The sequence below is a fragment of the Rhinolophus sinicus genome, chromosome 9 (genome assembly GCF_057876585.1).
Source record: "Rhinolophus sinicus isolate RSI-liver-muscle chromosome 9, RSI-T2T, whole genome shotgun sequence".
Taxonomy (NCBI): Eukaryota; Metazoa; Chordata; class Mammalia; order Chiroptera; family Rhinolophidae; genus Rhinolophus; species Rhinolophus sinicus.
In genome coordinates, this window is record NC_142509.1 from 28,387,970 (window position 1) to 28,400,022 (window position 12,053).

The 12,053-nt window shown below is 47.6% G+C and overlaps 1 protein-coding gene across 18 annotated transcripts in view; it reads left to right on the forward strand.

The window, feature by feature from the left end:
- Positions 1-11,370, forward strand: part of CIT (citron rho-interacting serine/threonine kinase) — a 154,027-nt gene extending 142,657 nt beyond the window's left edge. For 11 of the 18 annotated variants that reach the window (XM_019753968.3, XM_074321908.2, XM_074321909.2 and 8 more), the window contains 6 exons: positions 210-338; positions 924-1,004; positions 2,678-2,756; positions 2,890-3,069; positions 7,780-8,083; positions 8,926-11,370. In XM_019753968.3, coding sequence (XP_019609527.2) covers positions 210-338; positions 924-1,004; positions 2,678-2,756; positions 2,890-3,069; positions 7,780-8,083; positions 8,926-8,949 — 797 coding nt within the window. In that variant the 3' untranslated portion in view covers positions 8,950-11,370. The remainder of the gene's footprint in view (positions 1-209; positions 339-923; positions 1,005-2,677; positions 2,757-2,889; positions 3,070-7,779; positions 8,084-8,925) is intronic. The other 7 variants (XM_074321905.2, XM_074321907.2, XM_088800975.1 and 4 more) reach the window with 1 other exon arrangement.
- The last annotated feature ends 683 nt before the right edge of the window (positions 11,371-12,053 follow it).

Sequence of the window (12,053 nt, forward strand, 5' to 3'; positions counted from 1 at the left end):
CGCGTGCTCCCCAACCCACGCATGCTCCCAGCCCACGCGTGCTCCCCAACCCACGCGTGCTCCCCAACCCACGCGTGCTCCCAACCCACGCGTGCTCCCCAACCCACGCGTGCTCCCAGCCCACGCGTGCTCCCAGCCCATGCACCGCTCCGGCCCTGCCGTCACCTGCGGCCTGTTCCTGAAGCCCCGCTTCTCACCTGCCTTTACAGAGTTCCTGGATAAGAACGACCACTCCTTGGCGCCGGCTGTGTTCGCCTCGTCTTCCAACAGTTTCCCTGTGTCAATCGTGCAGGTGAATGGCGCAGGGCAGCGGGAGGAGTACCTGCTCTGCTTCCACGGTGAGTTGGCGCCCCCTGCTGTGTGAGCGCTCAAGGGCACCGGGTGTCCCAGCCTGGGTCCACGGGGGGCTGGCGGCGTGGGTTCCAGCTGCCACCAAGGCCCCCTCGGGGTCCCCTGTCCCCCGCCAGGGCGCTAGCCTGGTACAGTTCTGTTATATTCTCTCCAAAGAGCAGGCAGTTCTTTCTTTCTCTGTCCTTCACTTCTTTCTCTCCCTTTCGTTCCTTTTCTCTCCCCTTTTCCTTCCTTCTTTTTTTCCCCTCCAAATCTCCGGGTCTGTCTGTCTCTTCTTCCCTATCTCTGGGTCTCTGTTTTTCTCCCTTCCTCCCGGTCCTTCTCCCCACCCGTCCTCCTTCCTTTTCCCTTTTCTTTTCCCATTTTCTACCCCCCCCACCCCCCTTTCCCTTCAACTCTCTTTTTTTAAACAAATCACAGAGATGTGGCTCAGCAGAGGTCCTTAGGTTTTAATGAGCCAGTGAAATCTGGCCAGTGGTCCCCTGGGCTTGATTCCTTCTTCCATCAAAATGTGTGTCGTGGACACTCCCTGCCTGGCTACGCTGATGCCCCCCGGGCTCTGACTCTTGCAGAATTTGGGGTGTTCGTGGATTCTTATGGGAGACGTAGCCGCACAGACGATCTCAAGTGGAGTCGCTTACCTTTGGCCTTCGGTAAGTAAGGCGAGATGTGGGGGGGCGGTCTTCTGGTAGCCGCGTATGTCCTGGGAAAGAACTGCTGGTGGGATTCTTTTTGGCCTAAGCACTGTGCTTGTGGATTCCATTAGACACCAAACACCACATGAAGTAGTCACCTGAATGAGTGTTCGGGGCAAAGATTCTGAGGCTTGATGAAGAGCTGCATCGTCCAAACCCAGTGAAGCGTTTGTTAGGCTCTCATGCTAGAAAGGACCCGTTCTCTGTGAGTTGAGTTAAATCATTTCAAAGGCAGCATAGTGCCCATGGCATAGCTGAGCACTTCTCTGTGTTATCAGCTCTCATTCGGCAGAGCACTCAGATCACGGCCATTCTTTCTGTAAGTGTAAACAATGCTGTGACGAACATCTTGTACTAATCTTTATGAACTTGTCAAATCGTATCCTCTGCTCATAAGTCCTAACAGGGGACTTGCTGAGTGAAAGTGTAAACACACACACACACACACACACACACACAATTATGTACATACCTGTCTGTGTGACTTCTAAAACAGCATTATGGGTGAAATACCTTTCAAGGCTGTTTCATTTATCTATTGCTACATACCAAGTTTCAAAACGTAGTGACTTGCCAGCAGCTTATTGCCCATGATTCTGCGGTTGACCGGACAGTTCTGCTTCGTGCGGTGTCAGTGGAGGCGCTGACAACTAGGCAGTCCCAAATGGCTTCACAGACATGGGGGGCAGTTGGTGCAATTGGTGGGAGCTCAGTTCCTCTCTGAGAGGGCTTCTTTCAAGAGTGCAAAAGCAGAAGCTGTCAGGCCTTCTTGCTTCCACCATATTCTACGGTTTAAAGGAAGCCACAGAGCCAGTCCCGATTCAGAGCCAGGAGACTCCATGGGGGCCTGAGAACCAGCAGGCACGACTAATAGTCTAATACCAAAGCAATAGTTTACCACAAGGAATAAGAGTGATAATCTCCTTTTTTCTTTAAGACAGAAAACAGCTCTTATCAGATCCTAGTTTCAATGACACTGTGATATGTAGTACTAAGACCAGAAATACCTAATTATCTATGAACCCAGTCTTTTAAAAAATATTTTGATAATGCATACAATCAATTTAAAAAGGTATCCAGTGAAAAGTCTCACCCATGTTACCTGTCTCCCAAATTCTCCTTGCCCACTCCCTAAGGGAAAAAAAAAATTAAGAGTTTCTTATTCTTCTAGTACTTTGTGAAAATACAGAGACATAAAAGAATATACTCTTGTTCCCCCCTTTTGTAACCCCCCTTTTTATCAGTATTGCAGCATACTCTATCCATTATTCTGGACCTTGCTTTGTGCACTGTGCACCTCAGGTTTTTCCCATACAGTACATGGGGAGCGTCTTCATGCATTTTCACAGCTGTGCAGAATTCCATAGATATACCATGATTTACTTCACTGATCCCCTAGCATGTACCCTTGAGTTGGTTACCATTTTCTGCGTTAACAACATGGCAGTGAATGAATACAAACATGCCTCCTGTCCCCGGGGTGTGTTTGTTGCATGAGTTATACGTGGACGTATTTGTAGGATCAGTTCCTTTACGTGGGATTGCTGGGTTCAAGGATGCATTGCAGCCAGGTTTTGATTTTCTTTCTTTTATCCCTTCCTTCACGCTCTTCCTGCGTGGTGGCCACCCAGCCTACAGAGAACCCTACCTGTTTGTGACCCACTTCAATTCACTTGAAGTGATTGAGATCCAGGCGCGCTCCTCTCTGGGGTAAGCACTGCCCGCCAGGCTTTGCCGAGCTCGGCGGTGGGGGTTGGGTGTGGAGGCCGGGTGCGTGTTTCTTCGTATCCCGCCAAGGGATGTAAGCAACCTGCAATGTAAACTCTCGTCTGGTGTTCCGCAGGACCCCTGCCCGAGCGTATTTGGAAATCCCAAACCCACGCTACCTGGGCCCTGCAATTTCCTCGGGAGCGATTTACCTGGCGTCCTCGTACCAGGATAAATTAAGGGTCATTTGCTGCAAAGGAAACCTCGTGAAGGAGTCTGGCACTGACCACCACCGGGGTCCTTCCACTTCCCGCAGGTACTGTGCCCTTCCTCTGCCTCATTACAGGGGGCCAAGTGCTTGCTGCAAAGCAGAGGAAATCGTGCTAAGCTGGCTGAAGGTTTCCCAGTAGTCAAGCTCCTTTCTTTGAGATATACGGCCTTGAAGTGACATAGTCACAGTAAGTGTCAGGAATATTTAAAAATGCCCCCTTATAAAAAGCGGAAGGAAATGTCTGGCCTTCCTCTGCTGGGTATTTTGAGTGGCTCTGTTTGGAATGGAGCAGGAATTAGGAATTCATTGTTTTAGCAGATATTCTACTGGGCTCGTTGGGCTTGTTATGGGAGGTTTAGTGGTGAATCAGCCAGATGCATCCTTCCCTGATGAAACCCCGGGGAGAGACACACGCAAAAGGCTAGGAGGACGAGGCTGGCATTGGGGTCGGTTAAGGCACTGTGGGAGCTCAGAGGGGGGCCCGGGAGGATTTCCCGGAAGAAATGATGTCCTACATATACTTTCCTGGTTCTTTACATGTCTTGTAACTTTTTGTTGGAGGCCAGACATTTCAAATAATATGATGTGGCAACTCTGGAAATCAGATTTCCCTCCCTGGGTTTGTCGCTGTTTACTTATTTACTCTCCTAGACTAATTCCGTGGTAAAGTTTGTGTTCTTTATTATGTGCTGCCACTGAAGTTTCTGGGGGATGGGCTGTTCTTGTGACGTAGCCCTGAGTCAGGCCAAATCAAAACCAGCCCTGAGAATAGTCTTTTCCGAGGAGTAGCCAGACAGATGCGATTGTGACAATTTTCTGGGGATGGGTCCTTTCTGGGGAGCTTCGGTTCTGAGGGGCTCCCTCCAGTGGCGGCGAGGCTGCTGGTTTTCACAGCTCCTGTGGCTGGTTACAAGGCTGTTGCTTTCAACATTACTGCAGCTCTCAGGGGAGAGGCGTGGGGACAGGTGGAGTGAAAAATGTCACCGAGCTTGTTGTTCTTACTGAGATTCAGCTGTTTTTCTTACATAAATACTCTTCGAATTGTGGCAAGCCTTTAGTTCATTTCCAGAAAAGTTGATATTGACAATTTTTGTCAGTGTTCTTGTTGCTTTTGTGGAGGGACAGGTGTGGGGAGGTCCTTACCCTGCCGTTTGGAGGGGCTCTTCCTCTTCTTTTTCACACAGGTGATAGGTTGCACCCTGCATACTCTTATGTCCCTTAATATCTTAGCGATTGCTCCACGTCAGTTACAAAAACGATTTCTTCCTTTTTTTGTTATGCCTCCATAGTATGCCTTCCCATGACTTTCATTTATTTAACTGCTCCTTTCTCAGCGGGTCTTTGGGTGGTTTCTCGTCTGTTGCTGTATAAATGACTTTGCCAATGCCATTTTGGATGCTTAGGAATCTGTCTGTCGGATACATAATTAGAAAAGGAATTGATGGGTGACACTGGTTATGAGTTTATAATTTTGAGAGATGTTGCCGAGTTTCCCTCCCTGGAGGCTGTATGTACCCTTTTGTGATCCCACCAGCAGTGTGTGGAAGTGGGACTGGCCTTGACACAGAGGGTTAGGAGCCAGATCCAGGTTGATGTGTAGGTTTGACATGTATAAGTTTAAGTTCTTGGTCCTTAGGAAGGTCTGAGATCATTTAACCCAGGGGAATGTTTACTAGACGTAGGATTTTCATTTTCTGGACTGGTTTCCAAACCTCATGTGTCTATAAAGAGTTATGTGGGCCCCCTACCATGTGTCAAACACAGTGTCTGGACCTGGGCTACACAGATGAAGAAGACACTGTTTTTATTCCGAAGCGACTCTCAATTTGGTGGAGGAGCCGTCTCTAACATTACAAAATGCTTAGATACTGAAAAAGAGTCATCAATTTAATATTCTGAGACTATGTCCTAACGAATAGTCTGTCTTTTTTGCTGAAATATAGGCCTTAGTCTGAAATGTTTGGTCAGGATGATTTTAATACCAGGAACTTACTGGAAAACCAGAAGTGCCAAATAGCCAGCGTCTCCCAACTCTTTTCGGCTTGACTCTCTCTCAAGAATGACTGCTTAAAGGTCTCTAGTCGTCCCCTGAAAATGTCTAGATTTTATGTAAGTAGTTCCCAATTCATGCCAAGAAGAAATCAAAGTACTGTAATTATGGTTTTTTTCCCCCCTGCATTGCCTCACCGGTTAGGTGGCCAGGCAACTTCCTTTTGAGGCTATCTGGAGTCTCTGTAATGAGTTACTTATTCTGTGATCGAAAATGGTTCCAGGTCCTGTGAACAAGAAATAATGTTGTTGCTTTCCTGCAGTTGCCAGGCATGTCTGGAAAATCAGCAGTTAGTCTTTCGTTGTCTCCTGGCTTCTAAAACGGTCTTTTTGCTGCTGACTGCTTTGGGCAGTTCAGAATGTACAAGGCCAGCATGGCCAAGTGTGATTCACTGCGGGCCACGTTGCCCTGGTCTGTTGAGCAGAGCAGGACGTGTAACTCTTGGCAAGAAACATAAAATTGATGTGGTCGATCATCGGTTATTAACGGACACGGAGATGGACGATTGCCCACTCGCCCTAGAATGATGGGTGTTTCGTCCCATTCATCTAAGCCGACATCTCGAATGGCCTTTGTTGAGCCATCTTTCTTCCCCTGGGCAGTAAGCTCCCTCACTTGCTTTATGACGGGCCCCTGTGGACACATTTTATAATTTCTCTTCCATTACAAATAAGCTTAATGTAATTCTCCTGCTTGGAATTCATTTTTTTTTTTTTTTTTAAATCTGTCTTCCATATCTTAAAGCCACAAAACTAGAGATGAATACAAACCTTGATTTCAAGCTGTTGAAATCTGAGTTATCTCAACTCGATTGCTGCATACTCAACACAGGGTTCTGGCTTTCTGAGCACTTGTCTGAATTTCCACAATTAGGGTTGCATCGGGAAGCAAGAGAAAGGCATGAAGCTATTCACAGTGAACTGACCACTTATAAAACGATCTCTGCTCCATTTTACTGTAGAGCAGGAATTGGCAAACTTTCTCTGTAAAGGTCCAGATAGTAAATATTTTCAGCTCTGCAGGTCATATGGTCTCTGTCTCAACTTCTCAACTCTGCTGTAGTGGGCAAGCAGCCAGAGATAGTGCATGACCAGCTGGGCATGGCTGTGTTCCAATAAAACTTTATTTATAAAAACGGGCATCTGTCTGGATTTGGCCCTCAAGCTCGCTCGAGGGTCTCTCTTCCCCAGTGGGTTGGTATCTTTGCCGCTCAGTTGCTTTCAGTTATGGGCATTGACAAAAGAAGTTCTGGTGGAGTTAGACCAATAACTGAAGGGGGGAAACATCAACAAGTCGATAAAGTGATAACCTGTTCCAAAGAGAAGGATTTAAATTTCAAGGATTAAGCTAGGCCTCTGGGAAAACCAGTGACACTCTCAAATATTTCTGAAGAAATGACTTTATGAGTCCAACACAGACGTAAAGAATGTCATATTATAGGTTAGCATACATTTTTGTTGAGAAAATTTCAGCAAAATAAATCAGTATGAGATTTATACTTGGTTCATTCTGAGAATCAGCATGTAACTGTGTTTGTAATTTAGAGTTTAAAAATATCGAGGATAAAATAAATGTATTTTCCTGATTTCTACTGTTACTTTCCAAGATAAAGCCCCAGTCAATGAAAAACATGTCTCCAAGTAGTATTCACTATAAAATTTTGTTCCCATTTTAAGTAGGTTGCCTTTTCCCAGCACTTACCGTGCTCAGATGTGAGGACTCGAGTACTCTTTCTTCTGCTCATTGGGGTAGGAAGGAATTGACTCAGAAGGCCTCGTTTCTGGACCTTGCTTCTTCAGAGAGGTGGTTAGGGCCATGTCTGTTGAAATCTTTATCGAGAATACCTGGGCCAGGCCTGGGTGCAGGGTAGGACCCGTCGTACAAGAAGGCCCCAGTGTGTGCAGTTGTTTGCTTATTAACCATCAATCTTTGGGATCAGGGACATTTTTTGAGCCAGCCCTGCTCAGGTTTTGTCTGTCCTGCTCAGTTTCCTAATTATATCAGGCCTGATCCCTACACTTCTCGCATCATCATTGGGTACCACAAAGACTCTTGGAAAGCCACCTGGAGGGAGGAGCAAACACCAGGCCCAGGAATGGGACAGATAAGTCAACTGACAGTGATGAGTACAGGCTTTCTCAAAACTGCTCATTGTGTCGAGGGCCTTGTAGCAGGCTTAACCCCCCTGGGCGTTCTAGGCTCTGGAAAATACTAGGTCAGCGGATACAGTATGAAGATGATGACCTGAGACTGACCCGTATTGGAGTCCCAGCTCTGCAGCTCACTAGCTCAGGCGAGCCGCCCAACCTGTCTGTGTCTCCATTTTCTTGTCTGTACAGTGAGAGTCTTGCCTTTTCCCAGCTTGTAGCGCTGTTGTGATGATTTAACAAGATAATGCATCAAAATAGCTTAGCACAGGACCTGGCACACAGTAGGTGCTCAGTAAATAAAAGCCTGCTCCGAGACCAGGAAGCTTGATTTTTTTTGTTGTCAAGACCAGGAAGCTTGATTTTCTTTTGTTGTCGTCTTTGCTTTCTTCCCTGACCGCCCTACCCAAATAAAACAAACTAAAAGCCTGAAGAACTCCAGGCGGGAGGTTTTTCTCCTGATCATTGGTGAGACTGGGGCATGGGGGTTGCTCAGAAAAGGAAAATGCCCCTTGGGGGTTGTGACACCTCAGCGCCCCCTCCCTCTCCTGTTGCCAGCAGCCCCAACAAGCGAGGCCCGCCAACGTACAACGAGCACATCACCAAGCGCGTGGCCTCCAGTCCTGCGCCACCCGAAGGCCCCAGCCACCCGAGAGAGCCAAGCACACCCCACCGCTACCGAGAGGGGCGGACCGAGCTGCGCAGGGACAAGTCTCCGGGCCGCCCCCTGGAGCGGGAGAAGTCCCCTGGCCGGATGCTCAGCACTCGGCGGGAGCGGTCCCCCGGGAGGCTGTTCGAAGACAGCAGCAGGGGCCGGCTGCCTGTGGGAGCCGTGAGGACCCCCCTGTCCCAGGTCAACAAGGTGAGGCCGCATCCGGAGGCCAGAGGGGTGACCTGGGGAGCTGAGGCCCCTTCAGGGGCACTGTTGTGAAAAGGAACTCCATTACTGTCATTCAGAGTTTGTGAGTCATATGACGAGGTTAGGAAGAAAATGTACTTGATTTAGGAGGAAGCCTCCTAAGCAAATGGATAGATAATGTGTATGTATAAGTGTGTACCTCAAAACATAATAGTTACCAAAGTGTATCAGTCCCTTCCTCAGAGGCAGCCGGGGTTAGCAGTTTCTAGAGACAGTCTATGCATCCAAGCCATGTGTGTGTCAATTCTTTCTTCTTAAACACAGGTAACATACTAGACAAAACCTTCTATGCCGTACCTTTACCAGACAGACACACATACAAATATACACACGTACATCCAGAATTTTTCTGGAAGGCTACACAGAAACTGGTAACAGTGGCTGCCTTCTAGAAGGACTTTGAATTTTCTGTCACCGGAAGCTGATTTTCTGGATTGCATTTTTCTTCTGATGTCATCTGCACGTCACTGTTGGCACCCCTGCTGGTATAGAGAGGAAGAAAGCCATCTAAATGTTTTTCCTCATCTCATCTGATTGACTGATAAAGTGTGTGTGTGTGTGTATAGCAGTAGAAATACATTGAGGACTTCTCCGTGAATTTCAGTTCCTGATGGACTCCCAGCTTTGAGGGTTGGCTCTGCTAGTTGGTGCCACCTGCAGAGCACTCAGCATGAATGGCCGAGAGGGACCAGGCACTGCTAAGTCCCTGTTTGGATTCTGCATAGAGCACAGCAGTTCGGGCCTCTGGTGGCTAACCCCCCCCCCCCTCCTCCTTTTGCTCCTAGGTCTGGGACCAGTCTTCAGTATAAATCTCAGTCAGAAAAACCGACTCCTCATCTTAACCTGCAGGAAAACACCAAACACACTCTGGAACTCTGCTGAAGGGGATCCCAGCGCCTGTCTGCTCTGCCACCCACGGCACAGCTGGACCCAGCCCCGCCTCAGCACGGACACCCTTGCATCCAGGAGGTGCAGGGGACTGAGGCCCTTAGGAGCTGTCAGCGCCTTCCTGCAGCCACCCTCTCCACACTTTGTTACTCTTTCAAAGCATTCATAACCTTTTGTACCCAGCTCCAGCCTGTACCAGTTCATCAGAGAAAACCAACCGGACCTGACTACAACTTGGTTAGAACCCTAATTAATAGCTACTTTCAGATCCTAGGGTTGGTTGGTTTGGTTTTTTTGTTGTTTTGTTTTTCCCTCCTCCTACTTCTTTTTTTTTTTTTTTTTTTTAAGACAACAGAATTCTTACTAGATTTGAATAGCAGTGTATTTCCTGTTGTAGTCATTTTTAGCTAGATCACACCATCATCAGGTCTTTGCTACTAAAATGTATCGTGGAAGAGTCCCCGCTGGTTGGCTAGCCTCCCGCACTCACATAGTTCATTCTCATTCTAACCCATCCTCACCGATGGCCCTGTTTTACCCAGGGTAACATCTTAGCCAAATGTTTACTGTTCTCATTGCCTTTTATGGCCTTGACGACTTCCCCTCCCACCAGCTGAGAATGTATGGAGGTCATCGGGCCTCAGCTCCAAGGCAGTGACTTGGGGCCAAGGGACCTCGAGGAGCTTTCCCTCCCCGCCCCTCAGCGTCACCTCCCCAGCCTGCCGTCCCTGCTTTCCATGTAGCTTTGGCCAGGAAAGCATGCAATAGACTTGCTCTGAGCCCAGCATTAATGGGTCTCTGGGCCCGGGAGGGGACCGGGGCGCCCACCTCCTGTCTGTGACGGGCCCCCCTGGGTTGGGAAGAGACCCGTCTGGGAGTTCTGCATGGCGGTTCACTGCATGTGCTGCTCCCCAACCTGGCTGCCCCCCTTGGGTTGCTTTGCCAATGTACTAGTACCACCCCATAGCTTCCGCCGAATCGAGACCCTCAGACGACTTGCCAACTAACTGGCCACAAACAAGCTGCAGTCGGTAGCACTGAACAAACAAAAAAACCAAACGCTCAAGCCTTACGACCAGAGAAGGATTTCAGCAAACCACCACCTCACACTTTCACGCTTCCTGCCGACTCCCTCGTGGATGACTCTGTTCACACAAAACCCAGCACGGTTCTACCCTACGAAACTGTGACTTCCCACACAAGCCTTTCCCTAGGGCTAGACTAAGACCAGGAAGTTTGAGGAGGAAGCCGCAGCTCAACTCTCCCCCCTCTGCTGGGGTCAGGACGTCCTTAGGTGCAGTGCGGCTCACTGTTTCGACCCTGTCAGAGTGCGAAACCCCTGGGGACTGGTAAAGAACCAACTTAGAGGCTTTGCAGTTGGCAAGCTAACTAGCGGCCTTATTTCTGCCTTTAATTTCCCACAAGGCATCTCTTGCTTCGGATTCTCCACGACTCTCAGACACGCCTCCACCCACCAAGGCACATCTGAGGCAAGCCGACAGGTAGACCTGTTCCCACCGCAGCAGGTGAACGTGCACGTGTTTCAATCCATGTGTCCACAGTTCAGGCCACATTCCAGATTGCAACCTGGCCCAAATCCCAGCTCCTTCCTGCTCGTCTCTTAACCTAAGTGCTTTCTCATTTGAAACGCCCACGATCCTCCATGTTGTTGCTCCCTTGGCAAGTGTCATGCTGTCGTGTTTTACGCGTTGCTTAGTCTTTGGGGTCACACTGCATCCCCTCCTTCCCCAAGGGCAGATCTGACTGAATGTTTGCTGAAGTTTTTGTCTCTTGGTCCACAAGTATTTGGAAAGGTCACTGAAAACTGGTCTTTCAGTCTTGGCATTTCATTTAGGATCTCCATGAGAAAGGGGCTTCTAGAGCCCCGAAAGTGTATATCGTGTGTCTCATTTGTGAAATGCTTCCTGCGATAGAACTAGCTCAAAAGACTGTACATATTTACAAGAAACTTTATATTCGTAAAAAACAAAAACAAAAAAAAGGAAATTGAATTGGTTTCTACTTTTTTATTGTAAAAGGTGCATTTTTCAACACTTACTTTTGGTTTCAACGGTGGTGGTTGTGGACGCCATCTTCACTGGAGGGTGGGGAGCCCCGTGTGACCACCGCGATGCCAGCAGGAAATATTGTAACACGAAATTACAGTCAAAAGCTTATCAGCATAAATAAGATTCTAGGTCTCCAAAAGTACAGGCTTTTTCTTCATTACCTTTTTTATTCAGAATGAGGAAAAGTACACAAGGAAAAATTCAAAATCCACCTTGAGAGGAATGAACTTTGTTGTTGAACAATAGTGAAATAAAGCAATGATCTAAAATGTGTGCTTCAGTGCAACGACCTCTTCCTTTCTTGAGAGACCATAAAAATCCTAAGTCTGGCCTGTGTTATCATGACATGGGATTTTACTGCTTTTACGAGGAGGCTTTTTCTCTGGGGGTGTGGGAGTCACACAGACGTTAGAGCACCCTGCCCTTCTGGACTCGAGACTGGCGCCATTATCTTCCAGCAGTGACGTTGTCAAAATTACTACTTCCAACGAACCATGAAGTGTTTATTGAGGTCACTATTGGACTGAGAACCTGAAAGCTCCTTAAGCAGCCAGGCCGTTTTGAAAGGATTATTCTAGAATGGGTTTACCCAGTTGTCCTAGAATGCCGCTCGAATCAGGAAAACAGGTCACCTTCAAATCTCTCATCCATTATGATAAGGCTGTGGGGAATTTAATAATGTAGATTTCTTTGGAGGGAGGAGTTCAGATTGAGGTAATTTAAAATGTAAATACTTCTATTTTTAACTAAATGAATTTTTAGTCTATAAGGTAAATGTTTTCTATTTTTCAGTTAGTAATACTTTGCTTGATCTAGACAAAAACAGCAGTTTTGGCAAACGGTGATTTTTTTTTGTCTGGTTCCTGTTACTTTTAGTCTTTGATTTTTTATTTTCCAAGGAAGTAATCTGACCATAATCAAAAAGTCTGACTTACAGGGTCGTATCTGACATGGCT